At 41.3% G+C, this 21542-nt stretch overlaps 1 protein-coding gene across 4 annotated transcripts in view; it reads right to left on the reverse strand.

Moving 5' to 3' along the window:
• The window catches only part of RBL1 (RB transcriptional corepressor like 1), a 90004-nt gene that overhangs the window by 52715 nt on the left and 15747 nt on the right, over nt 1–21542 (reverse strand). For 2 of the 4 annotated variants that reach the window (XM_031005045.3, XM_055373474.2), the window contains 7 exons: nt 9820–10020; nt 9076–9140; nt 8840–8968; nt 8571–8731; nt 7272–7321; nt 3989–4175; nt 3004–3170 (listed from right to left, as the gene is read on the reverse strand). In XM_031005045.3, the coding sequence (XP_030860905.1) occupies nt 3004–3170; nt 3989–4175; nt 7272–7321; nt 8571–8731; nt 8840–8968; nt 9076–9140; nt 9820–10020 (960 nt within the window). The other 2 variants (XM_055373475.2, XM_055373476.2) reach the window with 2 other exon arrangements.

The following is a 21542-nucleotide window of genomic DNA, read 5'->3' on the forward strand; positions in this document are numbered from 1 at the left end:
ATCGGGCCATTGTACTCCAGCCTGGGCAACAAGGGCGAAACTCTGCCTAAAAAAAAAAGCCTATTCCAGGGTTCACTATTCCTAGTCAGGGACGTCTAGTTATATGAGGATCTCTCCCCAAATCTTCATGGAATGTTGGAAAATGGCAGCCCTTGGCTCATGCCTGTAATCCCAGCACTTTGGGAGGCTGAAGCAGGCAGCTCATGAGGTCAGGAGATCGAGACCATCCTGGCCAACATGGTGAAACCCCATCTCTACTAAAAATACAAAAATTAGCTGGGCATGGTGGCAGGCGCCTGTAGTCCCAGCTACTTGGAGGCTGAGGCAGGAGAACTGCTTGAACCTGGGAGGCGGAGGTTGCAGTGAGCCAAGATCATGTCATTGCACTCCAGCCTGGCAATAGAGCAAGACTCCACCTCAAAAGAAAAAAAAAAAAAAAAGGAAAGAAAGAAACAATGACCAGGTTTTATTTGTTTTGTTTTTTTGTTTTTGTAGAGATGAGGTGTCGCTATGTTGCCCGGGCTAGTCTCAAACTCCTGAGCTCAAGCAATACACCCACCCTGGCCTCTCAAAGTCCTGGAATTACAGATATGTGCCATTGCACCTGGCCTCTAATATGGATATCTTAACAATATTAAGTCTTCCAGTCCACAAACACAGATGTCTTTCCTTTTTTTTTTTTTTTGTTGAGATAGGGTCTCGCTCTGTTGCCCAGGCTAGAGTACAATGGTGTGATCATGGCTGAGCTCAAGCGATTCTCCCATCTCAGCCTCCCAAGTAGCTGGAATGCATATCACCATGACTAATTTTTAAATTTTTTCTGTAGAGACAGGGTCTCATCATGTTGCTCAGGCTGGTCTTAAACTCCTGGGCTCAACTGATCCTCTCGCCTCAGCCTCCCAAAGTGCTGCAATTGCAGGCATGGGCCACAACACCCAGCGTTTCCATTTATTTGTGTCTAGATTTTTTTTCTTTTGCATTCTATACTTCCTTTTTCTTATTGACATATTTGTATATTTGCTTTGTCACTGCTTTTCAACTTATTCATGTTTGAACAGTAGTTCAATCCAGATCTATTTACTCAAATGATATGGAAGGTAGATCCGTGACAGTCTTCCTATCTTACTGGCAGTATGCTTTTCTTCTGAGCTATTTCTGAGGCTGGAGATTGTTCTGTCTACTTTCTTGTATCCTGAAGGTTTGAGGAATGGGGGAGAGCTCAGCTATGTTCAGCTTTTCTTGGAGGACCAGGGCTTCGCTTTGTCTTCTGAGATTTAGTTAAATATTCCTATTCTAGGGTTCACTATTCCTAGTCAGGGACGTCTAGGTATATGAGGATCTCTCCCCAAATCATCATGGAATGTTGGAAAATGGCAGCCCTTGGCAGTTGTTCTGCTGGGATCCTGCTGGTGGTACATACGGACTTTCAATTGGGAAGGTTTGTATGACTTTTTATCTGTCTGCCTACTCCCCCATTTGTTTCTCTCCAAATCTGAAGTATTGATGAGAATTCTCAAGATCTATCACTATACCCTCTTTCCCCAACACTGCTTAGGGATGGGAATACCAGAATCATCAATTTTATTTTTGATCTCTACTTTGGAAATTTGTCATGAAATCATATCTCTCTCCTCATTTGGTTGCCACTGATAAATATTTTGCTGGTTTTGACTATTCTCTTGTTTTATTAGGTATTAGGAAAGAAGGTTCTCTGATCTGGCTTCATTCTACCATCTTTACCAGGAATCATGCTTCCTTAAAAAACAAAAAAAAACTGCATAAAATTCCATTTTATGGGCTGGGCGCGGTGGCTCACGTCTGTAATCCCAGCACTTTGGGAGGCCGAGGCAGGCGAATCATCTGAGGTCGGGAGCTTGAGACCAGCCTGACCAACATGGAGAAACCCTGTCTCTACTAAAAATACAAAATTAGCCGGGCATGGTGGCGCACGCCTGTAATCCCAGCTAGTCGGGAGGCTGAGGCAGGAGAATCACGTGGACCTGGGAGGTGGAGGTTGCAGTGAGCCAAGATCATGCCATTGCACTCCAGCCTGGGCAACAAGAGTGAAACTCGTCTCAAAATCAATCAATCAATCAATCAATCAATCAATTTTTATGGCTGTACCACCAATATGCAATTAGTCCCCTATCTAATGGACATTTAGAATGGCCCCATTTAAAGTTAATGTATGTCCTTATACAGGTGATCTTTAGAAACAAACAAAAATAAAAATAAATTAAAAATAAAGTCAGTGTAAAATCAAAACATGCATAACTCAGGGGTAGTTACAAGAGTGAAATATCAGTGCTAAATAATCTTTAAGGTACACTTATCTCTAAAAGTCTATACTCCCATGAAATAACATTATATATAATTTTTTTTTAAGAGACAAAGTTGGCCTGGCATGGTCGCTCATGCCTGTAATCCCAGCAATTTGGGAGGCCGAGGCAGTTGGATCACTTGAGCTCAGAAGTTCAAGACCAGCCTGAGCAACATGGCAAAACCCTGTCTCTACAAAAAATATAAAAAATTAGGCATGGTGGCTTGCACCTGTAGTTCCAGCTACTTGGGGGACTGAGGTGGGAGAGTTGCTTGAGCCCAGGAGGTGGAGGCTGCAGTGAGCTGTGATTGCGGCACTGCACTCCAGCCTGGGAGACAGAGCGAGACCCTGTCTCAAAAAAAAAAAAAAAAAAAAAAAAAAAAGGGAGAGATAAGGTTTCCCTATCTTGGCCAAGCTGGAATTAGTCTCACTATGTTGGCCAAACTAGCTTCCCAAGTAGCTGGGACTACAGGTGTGTGCCACTGTGCCTGACTGTTATACATAATTTTTAATAGGTACTTCAATATGGTTTTAGGTCAATATATTTTGTGATTGAAATGGTATAGTAAAACTTGCCAGATGAACATCCACTATCTTGAGAACTCTGAATATACTAAAAATAGAATGGAACGAGAAATCTAATTTTAAAAAGACATTTGGAAAAATAACAGTATTGTACATACTCAAAAATATTTATAAGTTGGTCACTTGGTGCATTTTTCAGACCAGCCACAATACTCTGTAACCGGCTCACACTTTGGGTGGCTGATGCAACAGGAGTAATGACTGCTTCTTTTTCTCGTAAATATCTCCGTCCGGTCAGTGGGGTAGAAGGTGCAAATGACCTTTTCTGTCAGAAAAGAAAAATCCGTGAGTTTTTAAAAGTTACCACCTTCCTTATTATGTGTTTAATTCAGTGCATATACCATCTTCTCTATTCATATTTATAATATCCATGAAATTTTTAGCAATACTATGCTAATAACATCCTTATATTTGAATAACACTTTTTAAAAGCACTTTCTACATATAATTTCATTTAATCTTCACACCACTGATTTGAAAGATAATGTATACATACTTTAATTTTATATATGAAGAAATAGGAACAGAGAAATTTAAAAACTTATTTCAGTTGACAAAGTTAATGGTAAAGCTTGGACTAAAACTTAGGTTTTACTATGTTCTAGACAAGTGAATTTTCCATTAGATCTCTTCCTCCAACCCATTTTACACATAAATACAGAGTTAAGCCTTGGCCATTAACAATCAAGTCCAGAGTTTTATGGCTGAAGTTACAGAAAAACACATAGTTTGTGTCATGGGTAGGAAAGCAAACTAAAATTTAAAGCAACGTAACGGAGCCTAAGTTGAAGGAAGCAAAGAAAGAACTGTAAGAAAGCAAAACTTCCTCTTCATGTCAAAAGACATATACTCTACTAATAAACCCAGTCATGCTGGGAAAATGGATATAAAATATGAATAGTAAGAAATGAGGTAAAAATACTAAATGCCAGTTTTAAAAATTACCTTTTAAGGCTTTCATGAGAAATATGAATTAGTAGAAGAAGCTCAAGATTTAACTTGAAAGATGCTTCTGCTGTTAGTAGAATCACACACAGAGAGAAAAAGATCATTCAAGATTGAGGCCAGGCTAGGTTATATTACTTTTTCAAAGTGTTGTTGAAGGTTATACTCCACATTAGCCTGTGCTGTCAGTTTCCCTAATGGGGTGTCACGAGTGAACTTTCGAGGTGTTCCAATTTCCTCTTCTGCGTCTGCTCCCAAAAAGATCCTCTCATCAAAATCACCAACAGTTAGAACATACTCTTCATACTCCTTATTCACTGCTTTGCTGCAAAGAGAATTATTATAAGCTGTAATACTAAGTTACACAATGGATTTATTTTGACTTGATAGATTTAGTGTTTACAGCTTAGAAAACTTGACAACTTTCTAATTTTTATTAACTCTGACCATCTAACAATATCAGAGGGTCCTACCTGATTATGGACATTCTTCAAATTCATATATACAACCAATAAATTACTTTCAAAAGTGAGAGACTACATATACTTAATCTGAAAACTAGTTGAATCTAATTATGAAAATGGTTTCTGATCACTAAGGAAACAATAGTGGCTTTGAAATATGGCAGGTGGAGGTTGCAGTGAGCCAAGATCACACCACTGCACTCCTGCCTGGCAACAGAACAAGACTCTGTCTCAAAAAAAAAAAAAAAAAAATGGGCCAGGTGCGGTGGCTCACGCCTGTAATCCCAGCACTTTGGGAGGCCGAGGCGGGCAGATCACGAGGTCAGGAGATCAAGACTATCCTGGCTAACACGGTGAAACCCCATCTCTACTAAAAATACAAAAAATTAGCCGGGCGTGGTGGCAGGCGCCTGTAGTCCCAGCTACTTGGGAGGCTGAGGCAGAAGAATGGCATGAACCCGGGAGGCGGAGCTTGCAGTGAGCTGAGATCGCGCCACTGCACTCCAGCCTGGGTAACAGAGCGAGACTCCGTCTCCAAAAAAAAATATGGGCACTGCCAACATGTGATTAATGAAAGAATGTAAAATCAAATACAGAGTCATTGGGTCCGTTTATGAGTTTCTCAAGAGAGTGGCTGTTTTTTGTTTGTTTTTAAGACAGAGTCTCACTCCGTCACCCAGGCTGGAATGCAGTGGCCCAATCTTGGCTCACTGCAGCCTCTACCTCCCAGGTTTAAGCAATTCTCCTGCCTTAGCCTCCTGAGTAGCCGGGACTACAGGCTTGTGCCACCATGCCCGGATAGTTTTTGTACTTTCAGTAGAGACGGGGTTTCACCATGTTGGCCCACCTTGGCCTCCCAAAATGCTAGGATTATAGGTGTGAGTCACTGCGAGCTTGGCTGAGTAGCTCTTTTAAATGCCAATTGGCTGGGTGTGGTGGGTCATGCCTGTAATCCTAGCACTTTGGGAGGCTATGGTGAGAGGATTGCTTGAGGCCAGGAATTCGAGACCAGCCTGGGCAACACAGTGAGATCCCATCTCTAAAAAAATAAAAATAAATACGTGTCAATGATTTTTTTTTTTTTTTAATTAAGATGGAATCTCACTCTGTTGCCTAGGCTGGAGTGCAATGGTGTGATCTGGGCTCACTGCAACCTCCGCCTCCTGGGTTCAAGTGATTCTCCTGCCTCAGTCTTCCAAGCAGCTGGGATTATAGGTGCACGCCATCACACCCAGATAATTTTTGTATTTTTAGTAGAGATGGGGTTTCACCATGTTGGCCAGGCTGGTCTCAAACTCCTGACCTCAAGTGATCAGCCCACCTCGGCCTCCCAAAGTGTTGGGATTACAGGAGTGAGCCACCATGCCCGGCCTATTTCTTTTTTTCTTGTTTTTCTTTTTGGAAATAGGGTCTCGCTCCGTCAGGCAGGCTGAAGTGCAGTGGTGCAATCATGGCTCACTGCAACCTCAACCTCCCAGATTCAAATGATCCTCCCACCTCAGCCTCCCAAGTAGCTGGGACTACAGGCTCACGCCACTACGTCTGGCTGATTTTGTATTTTTTTGTAGAGACAAGGTTTCACCATGTTGCCCAGGCTGGTCTCCAACCTTCTGAGCTCAAGCGATCTGGCTGCCTTGGCCTTCCAAAGTGCTGGGATTACAGGTGTGAGTCACTGTGCCCGGCCTTAATTTCTTTTCTTTTTTTTTTTTTTGAGATGAGTCTTGCTCTGCTGCCCAGGCTGGAGTGCAGTGGTGCGATCTCAACTTACTGCAACCTCCACCTCCCGGGTTCAAGCGATCCACCTGCCTCAGCCTCCCAAGTAGCTGGGACTACAGGCGTGTGCCACCACACCCAGCTAATTTTTGTATTTTTAGTAGAGACTGGGTTTCACCATTTTGGCCAGGATGGTCTCAATCTCCTGACCTCGTGATCTGCCTGCCTTGGCCTCCCAAAGTGCTGGGATTATAGGCATGAGCCATTGCACGCCTGGCTGAGTAGCTGTTTTAAATGCCAATTGGCCGGGTGTGGTGGGTCATACCTGTAATCCTAGCACTTTGGGAGGCTATGGTGAGAGGATTGCTTGAGGCCAGGAATTAGAGACCAGCCTGGGCAACACAGTGAGATCCCATCTCTAAAAAAATAAAAATAAATACATAAGTATCAATAATTTTTTTTTTTTAAATTGAGATGGAATCTCGCTCTGTCGCCTAGGCTGGAGTGCAGTGGTATGATCTCGGCTCACTGCAGCCTCCGCCTCCTGGGTTCAAGTGATTCTCCTGCCTCAGTCTCCCAAGCAGCTGGGATTACAGGTGTGCACCACCACACCCAGATAATTTTTGAATTTTTAGTAGAGATGCGGTTTCACCATGTTGGCCAGGCTGATCTCAAACTCCTGATCTCAAGTAATCGGCCCGCCTCGGCCTCCCAAAGTGTTGGGATTACAGGCGTGAGCCACCATGCCCAGCCTCTTTCTTTTTTTTTTGGAAATAGGGTCTCACTCTGTCACCTAGACTGAAGTGCAGTGGTGCAATCACGGCTCACTGCAACCACAACCTCCCAGATTCAAATGATCCTCCAACCTCAGCCTCCCATGTAGCTGGGACCACAGGCTCACATCACTACGTCTGGCTGATTTTTGTATTTTTTGTAGAGACAGGGTTTCACCATGTTGCCCAGGCTGGTCTCCAACCTTCTGAGCTCAAGCAATCTGCCTGCCTTGGCCTTCCAAAGTGATGGGTTTACAGGTGTGGGCCACCGTGCCTGGCCTTGATTTCTTAAAATAAATGTATTTAAAGCCAACAAGTCTTAGTGATAATAAACATTCAATGCCACTAAAGCAGAGAGAACTTGAATTTGGAGGTCTTACTTTGATATGCTGTTATGCTTAACAAATTTCAACAAATCAACAAATATGACAGCTTGTGATAAGCCAGGCACCATTAGTACTAGATATTTACCTATTATCAGTAAAACTTGAAAGGTCCAGGAGGCATTCTCCTTTTAATATCTGTGAAGAGAAAATTATTTTGGGACACCATATAATTAAGCATATTAATACACACACAAACGTGAAATTTATCTAAATTTCCATATTGTTATAACACACACACAAAACAGAATTATTAAATATTTCTTTCAGACTAGGATAAACTATTTAGCATGCAAATAACATTTTTTTTAACTTTTTTTTTTTTTTGAGACAGGGTTTTGTTCTGTCACCAGGGCTGGAGTGCAGTGGTACAATCATGGCTCACTGCAGCCTCAGCGTGCCAAGTAGCTGGGACTACAGGTGTGCACCACCATGCCCAACTAATTTTTGTATTGTTTGTAGAGACAAGGTTTTGCCATGTTGCTCAGGCTCGTCTGGAACTCTTGGGCTCAAGCAATCCACCTGCCTTGGCCTCCCAAAGTGCTGGGATTACAGGCGTGAGCCACCGCGCCCAGTCCCTGGGATCCTTTAAAAAAAGTTTACTTAGCTAGAGATGTTTAGCATACAGACAATGGGCCATAATATAGATATCTGAGGAACACAAGACTGAATACAAAAATTTGTATAAAAGAAGAAGAAACCAGTAAGGGAAGAATTTATGCTTAAAGAAAAATCTCATAATATTTGAAAAGTGGGATCCATAATCCAAACCCCTCCTTTTACCAAAGAGAAATCTTGAGGCTTAACTACATTTAATGGCTCGACGTTGGGGAAATAAGAAATTGAAACCCAAAGGAACAGGCCAATTCATAAATGTAGAAATAGCTAAGTTAATTACTAAGGAGAGAATGTCCAGAATGCACACAGATAGCCTACAAGTGGCTACAAAACTATCATGGATTTTCTGCTCGATTTACATGGAATTAAAACTGTGGTTGTTATACATCATCCTACTTTTAGTCAACAGTCAGCAGTTATTCAAATTGTGGCAGTAAATTAGTCAGCTTATTCTGACCTCCTGTTTTTCCTAATTCTTTGTCAGCCCTACTCTGATGTTCTGTTCTTTACAATTCTTTATCAGTACCTCTTACGGTTGCCTCTGACAGTACGTTTACCCAACAGTACATATAGTTGGTCACATTTTTCAACAGCTCTGTTTCTCACATCACACAAGATCATAAGGAAATTCTGAATCACAGTAGAGGCTAAAGCCTGGGAATCCTGACCCTAAGTTCTATAATGCTGAGAACTTGCTTATAACATTTTTTTCTTTTCACATTACTGGTGATCTGTAAACATCTCAGTCATCTAATTATAAGTACAGTACCTTCCTGTCAAAGAGTTTTGAAATATATGGCTTAAAGTAGTGTTCCTTTATTCCTTTTGCTTCTACGAGAAGTCCATCATGCAGTTCACACAGTACAGCAATGATGCAGGGTGGCTCTTCAGAAGCCCTAAAGTCAGCAGTATGAAAATCAGATGGTAAACCTAGTTTGACAGTGTAGGAAGGGCACAGGGAAAAAAAAATAGTCAACTTTTAAAAATCTTTTTCCAAAAACTGATAATCAGTTTTCAAAAATAAATAAAAGGTCTTACCTTTAAATGATGGATTTAGCAAGTCTTGTCTATTTGGGCACATAATCGCGTTGGCAAAAATCAGATCCAAGCAGCATAGAAGTAAATGGTAAGAGTTTACTAAGTCATCCCCAATCATCCGAAAATTACCTTTATAAGGGGGAAAAAAAAAAGACACAAAAACCAGAAACCTCTCATGTCAAATAGCACCAAGTTCCCACAGTAGAAATGTAAGACCACTGAAAGTGTCATCTTACCCTTAGTATAAACAAAAAGTGTCCAACAGAAATTAAACAGATCCTTAACACTGCAAGGAATCCTCCTAAAAAGGGAAAAAAATTACTTTTTGTCTGACTAGCTCGCTAAATATCATGTAAACTGAAATAGTAAATATAAATATCAAATAGATCAAATTACACATGAAATTCCATTCATGAAGAAAAGTAATCTATTATTTATGAAATGGACTTAAGTAAGCCTTTCCAATCTGCATAAAATAATCAGAACATAGGGCTGGGTGTGGTGGCTCACGCCTGTAATCCCAGCACTCTGGGAGGCCGAGGTGGGTACATCACCTGAGGTTAGGAGTTCGAGACCACCTTGGCCAACACGGTGAGACCCCGTCTCTACTAAAAATACAAAAAATTAGCCAGACGGGGTGGTGCACACCTGTGATCCCAGCTACTTAGGAGGCTAAGGTAGGAGAATTGCTTGAACCTGGGAGACAGAGGTTGCAGTGAGCCGAGATCAGTACACTGCACTCCAGCCTGGGCAACAGAATGAGACTCCTCAAAAAAACAACAACAACAACAACAAAAAGAAAAATAAGTAAAAGTATTATCCTGAATTTCCAAATATGGATAATTGTACATGGATTTAAAAAGAAAATAATTAAGTTCTTTGCAGGAATACTTTTCATAAAAAACAGACTTTCAAAAAAGTACATTCTCTTAGTTTGTATCATAATCTTTATGTCAATTATATAAGGATTAAGGGCTCACCTCTGCTTCCGGCTTCGTGGTAACTTTGGTGGTTCTTCATATGGATTTTGAAATATATCTAAAAAAATTGGCTCATATTTTTTGAATATTACAGTAGACACCTCAAAATTTCTCTCTAGCCTTTCTATACGTTCACGAAATTCTTGTGGTAGATTTGACATGTCCATCCATTTCTTCATTTTACTAAAAAACTGTATTAAACTAAAAAAAAAAAGGAGAAAAAAGGCACCTTTAAAATTCATTTATATAATGGATTGAAAGGAAATATTCTATTCATGACTAAGACTCTTTATTAAAAAGCCAGATCTCCCAGGCAACATAGTTAAGACCCCATCTCTACAAAAATTTAAAAAATTAGCTGGGTGTGGTGGCATGTGCCTGTAGCCCCAGGTACTTGGGAGGCTGAGGTGGGAGAATTGCTTGAGCCCAGGATGTCGAGACTGCAGTGAGCCTCAATCATGCACTCCAGCCCGAATGACAAAGCAAGACACTGTCTTACATGAACAAAGAACAAACACCATCCCTCAAGCCTAAATTTAATAAAAAAAAAAAAGTCCTCACTATGAAATCACTTTCGTTCCCAGGATCACCAGGGGAATACAGGTTATTAATTAGTGGTCATCACATAGAGTTACTTCTATGGAGGGAGCGAGAGCACCTATCTACTTCCTTTATTCTCTATATTACCTAGACAATATTTTGCATGAAATTGACAAAGTTAATGTTAGTTAACAGATTGACAGGTTATAAAATTAGTTTGAGGAAAAACAGAAGTCTCCCAAATGGAAAGACAATTCCATTTTCCAAATGGGAATTTGATTACAAAGCACCAGATTGTTACAGGTTAGAAGTAAAATTCAAGAGTTTGAGTTCCAATGTGTGGTTCCACAACCAAAAGTAAAGAAGGTAGCACATACTCGAAAAAAACTTTATAGCTCTGGTGCCCAGGTTGGAGTGCAGTGGCACCACCTTGGTTCACTGCAACTTCCACCTCCTGTGTTCAAGCAAGCCACCGTGCCCAGGCCAATTCTGGGTACATTTTTTTATGTCCCTATGTTAACGTGGTCTTAGATAGAAAACTTGTCATGTCAAAGCTCACTTAATTAAAGGTCTAGCAATATATACAGAATAATACTTGTAATTTTTTTTTTTTTTTTGAGATGGAGTCTCACTCTGTCGCCCAGGCTGGAGTGCAGTGGCATGATCTTGGCTCACTGCAATCTCCGCATCCCAGCTTCAAGCAATTTTCCTGCCTCCACCTCCTGATAGCTGGGACTACAGGTGCACACCACCATGCCTGGCTAATTTTTGTATTTTTAGTAGAGACGAGGTTTCACCATGTTTGCCAGGATGGTCTTGAACTCCTGACCTCAGATGATCCACCTGCCTCGGCCTCCCAAAGTGCTGGGATTACAGGCATGAACCACCGCACTCGGCCCTATGTTCTGATTATTTCATGTAGACTGGAAAGGCTTACTTGAGTCCATTTCACCTGGCCAATACTTATAATTTCTTTTTAAGGTGACAGAAGACATTAATAGCAAATCATCCAAAGCTATTTAATATGGTTTGGATGTTTTGTCCCCTCCAAATCTCATGTTGCAATGTAATTTCCTTGGCTGGGCATGGTAGCTCATGCCTGTAATCCCAACACTTTGGGAGGGTGAGGCTGGAGGATCACCTGAGCCCACCAGTTTGAGACCAGCTTGGGCAACACAGTGAGACCTCGTCTCTACAAAAAATTTAAAAGTTAGCAAAGCATGGTGGTGTGTGACTGTGGGCCCAGCTACTCAGGAAGCTGAGGCAGGAGGATCACTTGAGCCTGAGGGGTTGAAGCTGCAGTGAGTCATGAACATGCTACTGCCTGGGCAAGAGAGTGAAAGCCCGTCTCAAAAAAATAAAAAAGAAACGTGACCTCCAATGTTGGAGGTGGGCCTAGTGGGAGGTGTTTGGGTCATGGGAGCAGATCTCTCATGAATGGCTTGGTGCTGTCCTCATGGTAGTGAGTTTAGTTGTCACTCACCTGAGATCTGGCTGTTTAAAAGTGTGGCACTTCCCACCCTCAATTGCTCCTGCTCTCATCATGTGATGTGCCTCCTCCCGCTTCACCTACCATGACTGTAAACTTCCTGAGGCCCTCACCAGGAGCAGATGCCAGCCCCATGCTTCCTATACGGCCTGCAGAACCCTGGGCCAAATAAATCTCTTTTTTTAAATAAGTCACCCAACCTCAGGTGTTCCTTCATAGCAACGTAAAACGTCCTAATACAGCATTCAAACTCTGGACATGCTGATTATAATCTGAGACTCTTAAGGACCTCATTAAAAGATTCTTACCAATAGCAAAAAATTTGTCAGATTACTAAATATTTTTTGGCTTACAAAAAATTATGCTCCCTTACAGAGGACTTTAAAAATTTTGTTTTTTGGCCGGGTGCAGTGGCTCACACCTGTAATCCCAGCACTTTGGGAGTCCGAGGCAGGTGGACAACCTGAGGTCAGGAGCTCGAGACCAGCCTGACCAACGTGGAGAAACCCTGCCTCTACTAAAAATACAAAATTAGCCGGGTGTGGTGGCACATGCCTGTAGTCCCAGCTACTCGGGAGGCTGAGGCAGGAGAATTGCTTGAACCTGGGAGGTGGAAGTTGCGGGGAGGTGGAAGTTGCGGGGAGGCGGAAGTTGCGGTGAGCTGAGATCGCACCATTGCACTCCAGCCTGGGCAATGAGAGCGAAACTCCGTCTTAAAAAAAAAAGACTGATTTTATTTTTGGATGATCACATTTTGCATGTGAAACCCTCTGCTTTGAGGACATTTCCACTTTTGAGCCTTGTCTACCACTAAACAGATCAGCTTTACTGGAAGCTAGGATGAAGGCATATAATCTGATATCCTTTATCAGATACATCTGCGTGAGATTTTGAATCTGAAGCTGCTGGTGCAGAGAAGTGAAGAAGTGGTGAATTCTTACAGCAGGATCAATCTCCTGGGGCAAATAAAGTGGCAATGTCCAGGGACAGCATTGCTAGCCATGCAAACTATGTCCCTGCTAGATGGATTCTGTGATATGCTCTTTGGCTGTGTGGCCAGAATTCTTTTGTTCCTGGCCTTTTCTAAGCCTAGTTTCCTTAAGTCGTCCTAAAGATTTTATCACCTATCCAATACTTCTTTTAGGTCAGCCAAAGTTGGTAAGTGATATCTCTTATTTTTTTGAGATAGGGTCCCGCTCTGTCACTCAGGCTGCAGTACAGTGGCGTGATTGTGGCTCACTGCAGGCTTGACTTCCTGGGCTCAAGCAACCGATCCTCCCGCTCCAGCCTCCCAAGTAGCTGGGACCACAGGTACGTGCCCCCACACCCAGCTAATTTTGAAATGTTTTTTAGAGACAGGGGTATCACTTTTTGTTGCCTAGGCTGATACCTGCTTTTTATAAACAAGAGCCTTGACTACTACATCATCATATAATCCATTGTACATACTGCTCTCGCAAGAATGGCTTTCCTAACCTGGAACAAAATGCATCAGGGTGTTTGAAAACAAAAAAACCTTATAGCACTGTTATAACTTAAATCATAATTACAGTTTTTAAAACTAAAATACGAAGCAAAGTAAACTTCACAGCTTTCAATTCATTGGGATTCTGTTACAAAGAATATGCTACTGCTGGGTGTGGTGGCTCATATCTGTAATCCCAGCACTTTGGGTGACTGAGGTGGGAGGATTGCTTGAGCCCAGGAGTTTGAGACCAGCCTGGGCAACATAGTGGGACCTCATCTCTACAAAAAACTTAAAAATTAGCTAGACTTCATAGTGTGCACCTATAGTCCCAGCTACTCAAGAGGCTGAGGTGGGAAGATTGCTTGAGCCCAGGAGGTCAAGGCTGCAGTGAGCTGTGACCACATCACTGAACTCCAGTCTGGGTGACAGAGTGAGATCCTGTCTCAAAAAAAGAAAAAGAAAAAAAAAAAAAAAAGAATACACTACTCAAGTTGGGTGTGGCAGCATGTACCTGTAGTCCCAGCTACTCAGGAGTCTTAGGCGGGAGGACTGCTTGAGCTGAGGAATTCGAGATGAGTCTGGGCAACATAGTGTGATCTCATCTTATAAAAAAAATTAAAAGGCCGAAGCGGGCGGATCACAAGGTCAGGAGATCGAGACCATCCTGGCTAACACAGTGAAACCCCGTCTCTACTAAAAATACAAAAAAAAAATTAGCCAGGTGTGGTGGCGGGCACCTGTAGTCCCAGCTACATGGGAGGCTGAGGTAGGAGAATGGCGTGAACCCAGGAGGCAGAGCTTGCAGTGAGCTGAGATCGCGCCACTGCACTCCAGCCTGGGCGACAGAGCGAGACACTGTCTCAAAATAAACAAACAAACAAACAAATTTTAAGCTGGCATGGTAGCTTACACCTTTAATGCCAGCACTTTGGGAGGCTGAGGCAGGAAGATAGCTTTGAGTCCAGGAGTTCGAGACCAGCCTGGGCAATATAGAGAGAACCTGTCTCTATATAAAGTTTAAAAATTAGCTTGGCATGGTGGCATGCACCTGTGGTCTTAGCTACTTGAGGGGCTGAGGTAGGCAGATCGCTTGAGCCTGGGAGGTTGAGAGTGCAGTGAGCCATGATTGTGCCATTGCACTCCAGCCTGGGTGACAGAGCAAGACCCTGTCTCAGAAAAAAAAAAAAAAAAAAAAAAAAAAAAAATTTAAGAGAGAGAGAGAGAGAAGAGAATACACTATCCAAGCAAGTACATGAAAAGGTGCTCAACATCATTAGCCATCAGGGAAATGCAAATCAAAACTGGGATGGCTACAATAAAAAAGATGGATAACAAGAAGAATTGGCAAGAATGTGGAGAAGCTGGAACCCTTGTAAACTCCTGGTGGGGATGTAAACTGGTACAGTCACCTTAGAAAACGGCCTGACAGTTCCTAAAAAGGTTAAACACAGGGCTGGGAGCGGTGGTTCACGCCTGTAATCCCAGCCACTCAGGAGGCTGAGGCACAAGAATCATTGAAACCTGGGAGGCGCAGGTTGCAGTGAGTCGAGATTATGCCACTGCACTCCAGCCTGGGTGACAGAGTGAGACTCTGTCTCAAAGAAAAGTTAAACATAGAATCACCATATGACTCAGCAATTCCACTCCTCTCTATATATATCCAAAAGAAAAAATATATGTCCACATAAAAAGTTGTATACAAATGTTCATAGCAACACTAATCAATAGCCAAAAGGTAGAAATAACTCATTAACTGATAAATGGATAAACAAAATGTGGTATATCTATGCAATGGAATATTATTCAACCATAAAAAGAACCGCTGATACATGCTACATCATGGATGAACCTTGACACCATTATCCTAAAGAAGCCAACACAGAAGACCACATATTATACGATTCCATTTATATGAAATGTCCAGAATAGAAAACTCGATAGAGACAGAAGTTGGATCAGTGGCTGCCAACAGCTGGGTGTGGGGGCTGGAATACGAAGTGAATGCTAACAGGGGTTTCTTTTTGGGGTGATGAAAATGTCCTAAAATGGATTGTGGTGGTGGTTACACAACTCTGTGAAAATACAAAAAACCATGGAACTGTACAGTTTAAAGGATGAATTATATGGTATGTCATAATATCTCAATAGGCTATTAAAAAATACCTCCCCACAACACTACTCCAAAGAGGTTACAGTAAATACATGTAAATATGTTAGAAATATTAATTTGTTCACTTTTTTTTTTTTGAGGTGGAGTCTCAGTCTGTCTCCCAGGCTGGAGTGCAGTGGCGCGATCTTGGCTCACTGCAACCTCCACCTCCTGGGTTCAAGTGATTCTCCTCCCTCAGCCTCCTGAGTAGCTGGGATTATAGGCACATGCCACCACACCTGACTAATTTTTGTATTTTTGGTAGAGATGGGGTTTTGCCATGTTGGCCAGGGTGGTCTCAAACTCCTGACCTCAGGTGATCCACCCACCTCGGCCTCCCAAAGTGCTGGGATTACAGGTGTGAGCCACTGCACCGGCCTAATTTGTTCACTTTTCTAGAGGCAATTTGGCAACATGAATAAAAAGCCTTAAAAATGCTCAAATCCTTTCATCCAGAAATTACTTTTTAAAGACTCTAACCTAAGAAGAAAGTAAAAAATACAGGCAAAAATACAAAGATGCATATCACGATACTTTGTGTGAAGGTTTTGTTTTTTAATAAGTAATATGCACAAGCACAAAATTCTAAAAGTTACTAAAGCATGTATAATGAAAATTCTCTTTCTCATCACCTGCCTCCCAGTTTTTCTCCACTAAGGCAATCATGGTTGCCTTAGGGACTAATAGACTGTCACCAGGTTTTGTTTATCTTTGCAGAGGTATTTTGGGAATTTATAAACATATACCGGCATACATAATTTTTTCCACTCAAATGATGTCATACTACAACAGTAGTCCCCCCATTTATCCTCAGGGAATATATTGCAAGACTCAGAGATGCCTGAAACTGCAAATAGTACAGAACCATATATAGAGTATATATTTTCCTATATGCATATACCTATGATAAAGTTTCATTTACAAATTAGGCACAGTAAGAGTTTAACAATAATAAAATAGAACAATTATAACAATTTACTATAATAAAAGTTATGTGAATGCGGTCTCTCTCTCTTTCTCAAAATATCTTATTGTACTGTACTCACCCTTCTTGTGATCTGTCAATCTGATAACTGAGAGGGCCACTAAGTGGCCAACAGGCAGGTAGCATACACAGCATGGATACAGTAAACAAAGAGATGATTCACGTCCCAAGCAGGATGGAGTGGATAGCACAAGATTTCATTATGCTACTCAAAACCATACACAATTTAAAACTTAAAATTGTTTATTTCTCGAATTTTCCATTTAATATTTTCAAACCATGGCTGATGGGCTACTGAAACCATGGAAAGTGAAACCAAGGATAAAGAAGGATTAATGTACCTACAATATTCTGCACCTTGCTTTTTCCTCTAATTTATCTTGGACATGTTTTTACATCAGTAAAACCCCTTCTATCATTTTAACAGCTGGAGTTTATTCCATTGTATACCATTCCTTTTATCTCTTAAACTTTTTACTTTGAAATACCATCAAACCTACACTTGCAAGGAGAGCATAAGAAGTCCTTTATACCCTTTACCAAATATTAACATTTTGCATATTTGCTTTATCTTTTTTTTTTTTTTGAGGCAGAGTCTTGCTCTGTCGCCCAGGCTGGAGTGCAGTGGCACAATCGCGGCTCACTGCAATCTCCGCCTCCCGGGTTCAAGCAATTCTCCTGTCTCAGTCTCCTGAGTAGCTGGGACTACAGGCGCCTGCCACCAAGCTTGGCTAATTTTTTGTATTTTTAGAGAGACTGGGTTTCACCACATTGGTCAGGCTGCTCTCAAACGCCTGACCTCGATGATCTGCCCCACCTTGGCCTCCCAAAGTGCTGGGATTACAGGTGTGAGCCACCTTGCCCAGCCATCTATATATACATGTATACTGTATATACATATGCATATATGGTAGTAAATTTTATGTGTCAGCTTGGCTGGGCCACGATGCCCAGATATTTTCTCAAATATTCTGGATCTTTTTGTGAAGGTGTTTATTAGATGAAATCAACATTTAGATTGGTGGACTTTTAGTAAAACAGATTACTCTTCATAATGTAGGTGGAACTCATCCAATCAGCTGAAGGTCTTAATAGAAAAAAGACTGACCTCCCCTGAGTAAGAAGAAATTCTACCACAAGACTGCCTCAAGACTCAAACTGCAGCTCTTCCCTCAAGATGAAGACTCAAAGTGCAGTCTCCAACATGGGGCCTACCCCATCAGACTTTCGACTCTCCAAGCCTCCATTGTGTGAGCCAATTCCTTAAAATAAATTTTTCTCTATATATAGCTTGTTGGCTCTGTTTCTCTGGATAATCCTAGTTATTGCAATATACATATAATTTTTTTCTGAACCATTTGAGAGTCACGTTTAGCTTTCATGCCCTTTACCCAAAAATACTTCAGTTTCTATTTTCTGAAAAAAAAAATATTCTCTTACATAACCAAAGTACAATTATCAAAATCAGAAAATTTTACATTGATAAAATATTAGTCCATATTTCAACTTAAATTTAAAATTTACCAACTGTCCAAATGTTCTTTCGGAGCAATTTTAAACATCCTAATCTAGTAGCATGTATTGCATTTAGGTGTCATTTCCTTTCTGTTTCTTTCAGCCTGGAACCAGTTCCTCAGACTTCTTTGTAACACGAACATTTTAGAAGACAATTGGTCAGTTATTTGTAGTATGTCCCTAATTTGGGTTTGTCTCATGCTTTCCTCATTATTAGATTTAGGCTATGTATTTTTGACAAGAGTATTACCTAAGTGATGTCATATCCTTGTCAGAGGATCATATCCATTAGTCCCATTACTGATAAGTTTGTACTTGATTTAGGTGGTATGTGCCATGTTTTCCATTTCAAAGTTTCTATTTTTTCCTTTGTAATTAGTGATTCATAGGAGATACTTTGCAATTACGTGAATATTCTGTTCTTCATCAAACTTTTATTCACTAGTTTTAATATCCATTGATGATCTTTGACTGTATCAATTATTACTATGAGGTTGCAAAATGGTGACTATTTTCTAATTCTACCACTTTTTCTACATTTATTAGCTGGCATTCTAATGTAAGCAGCATTCCTTTCTAATAACGGGAGTCTACTAATGGGAGTCTTTTCAACCTAGCTTCTAAGTTCCTTGACACACCTCCACCATTTTGTTGAGCACTCCTTACTTTCTGGCATAAGAAGCTGTTCCAGATGCATCGGAGAAAACACGTCTGCTAAGCATTGGAATCAGCCATTTCCTTGAGGACATTACGCTAAGTGAAATAAGCATGTCACAAAAGAACAAATATTGTAGGATGACACTTCTAAGAGATGCTCAGAGTAATCAAATTCATAGAGGAAGAAAAAGTAGAATGGTGGTTGCTGAGGCTGGGGGTAAGGGTGAAATGGGGAGTTTTCATTTTGGTTTTATTTGAAGTTTAACACTAATATTTTCCTATGTAAGGCTTAATGTATAGTTACAATGATCTGAGTAGTCAAGATGGTCTTTTTTTAGGGGGGGGCGGGGGGAGGTATATTTAACATTTCACACTGAAGATGTAACTGTCATGGGTTCCTAGCACTTTAGGAGGCCGAGGCAGGCAGACCCTTGGAGCTCAGGAGTTCAAGACTAGCCTTGGTAACATGGCAAATCCCATCTCTATAAAACAAAAACTACAAAAATTAGCCTGGCATGATGGTGTGTACCTGTTAAGTCCCAGCTACTTGGGAGGGTGAGGTGGGAGGATTGAGCCCAGGAGGTAGAGACTGCAGTGAGCTGAGGTGGCACCACTGCACTCCAGCTGATGCCACAGAGTAAGACCCTGTCTCAGCCAAAAAAAACAAACAAACAAACAAAGAAAACAACAACAACAAAAACCCTCAAATGCCATAACAGCAGTGTAGACAAAAAATAACAAATGATTATAATTTTTAGAAAAAGAAACATTTTTTTGTTATCAAGTTTCCCAAGATCTAAACCAGCTGTTTAGCCAATCTTTTATTTGGGTCTTTATATCGGCCATTAACTTAGTGATGTTATCTGATTTATCTGGGATATAGATACTTAGTTTTTGAGAACAGGGGGCAGCCAGTTGAGATTTTTAGATGCTGGGCTTAAAGCATTTTTTTTTTTTTTTTTGAGAAGGGTCTTGCTCTGTCACCTAGGCTGGAGTGCAGTGGCATGATCATAGCTCACTATAGTCTGGAACTCCTGGGCTCAAGTGATCCTCCTACCTCAGCCTCCCAAGATAGCTGGGACTACAGGTGCATATCACCACACTTCACTAACATTCTTTGTAAAATTTTTTTGTAGAGACTAAAAAGTAGTCTCTTACTATGTTGCCCAGGCTGGTCCTGAACTCCTGGGCTCCCTCCCAAGCGATCCTCCCACCTCGGCTTCCCAAAGCGTTGAGATTACAGGCATGAGCCACCACGCCTAGCCCACAAAGGTTTCTATATGTAAGCTACTATGGTGACTTTTCTGAAGTTTATATAAAACTGTCCAGTTTCAGTTTGCCAGGCTTCAAGAAAAAGCAGTTTTAATTTTAGTGATTTCAAGTCAGAAAAGTGGGAGAAAAATTTAGAAACATCAATTTCAAGACTTGCAGACAGGAAAGAATTCAGGACTTAGTCCAAATTCTATGCAAATAATAAATTAAAAAAAATAGTCAAGGCTGGAATTTAATAATAGGTATGCTATAATTTTGATAGAATGTACTTTTTTTCTCTCTTCAATTCCCCATTTTTACCAAAGATTAATCTTAGTGGGACCAATTTACTTTCTTTTTAAAAATATTTATTTTATTTATTTATTTAATTTTATTTTTTGAGACAAGAGTCTCACTCTGTTGCCCAGGCTGGAGTGCAGTGGCAATCTTGGCTCACTGCCACCTCTGTCCACTGGGTTCAAGCAATTTTCCTGCCTTGGCCTCCCAAGTAGCTGGGATTACAGGCAAGCACCACCATGTTCGGCTATTTTTTGTATTTTTGGTAAAGATGGGGCTTTACTATGTTGGCCAGGCTGGTCTCTAACTCCTGGCCTCAAGTGATCTGCCCATCTTGGCCTCCCAAAATGCTGCCCGTGCCTGGTCCCGCCACAATTTACTCTCTCTCTCTCTCTCTTTTTTTTTTTTTTGAGATGGAATCTCACTTTGTGGCCCAGTTTGGAGTGCAGTGGTGCGATCTCGGCTCACTACAACCTCCACCTCCCGGGTTCAGGCGATTCTCATTTCTAAGCCTCCCAAGTAGCTGGGATTACAGACACCCACCATTGTGCCCAGCAAATTTTTATAATTTTCGTAGAGACAGGGTTTCACCATGTTGGCCGGGCCGGTCTCGAACTCCTGACCTCAATAGATCCACCCGCCTAGGCCTCCCAAAGTGCTGGGATTATAGGTGTGAGCCACCACGCCTGGCTTGCAATTTACTTTCAAAATAAGGTTTAGTAATATATTTGGCCTGATTATTTGCATGGGGGCAATAAGAATAGTGAGTGGCCACCTAGGCTCTTTTAAGTTGGTTTTGTTGGAACATTTATAAGGAATTTTGGATTATACTTTTAAAAGCCTTGAGGCTAAGAAGTCAAGCCAAGGATCCATCATCAGACTGTTCCCATAATACCTGTATGCATTGGGTGAAATCCTCTCTTCCTGAAGTCCCCAAAAATATATTGAGGTTCCTGGGCTTGTCAGAAAGTGACATCTTTTACTTACTGCAAGGTCAGGGACCTTGTTAGGGAACCTTTGAACAATAATGATTGCTCAAGGAATTGCTTTGATCAAAGGGACAGTCATGTAGTCTGAAACGGTTTCCAGGACCACTTCTCTCTTGTTTAAAGTTCAGCTTTGGTCCTTTGTAATATTCCCCCCTCCATGAGACTCAACTTCTTAGGAATGAACCTTCCTAATGGTGTGAGATATTGACTTAAACATGACCCAAATACATGATTGTTCTGCAATGGCGAGTCAATCTTCCCAATCTTTTTTATCAGCTCTATAAAGTAAACCTTGGCTGGTGCCGTGGCTCACACCTGTAATCCCAGTGCTTTTGCTTTGGGAGGCAAAGGCAGGAGGATCTCCTCAAGCCAGAAGTTCAAGA

The sequence above is a fragment of the Gorilla gorilla genome, chromosome 21, assembly GCF_029281585.2.
Source record: "Gorilla gorilla gorilla isolate KB3781 chromosome 21, NHGRI_mGorGor1-v2.1_pri, whole genome shotgun sequence".
NCBI classification, from domain to species: domain Eukaryota; kingdom Metazoa; phylum Chordata; class Mammalia; order Primates; family Hominidae; genus Gorilla; species Gorilla gorilla.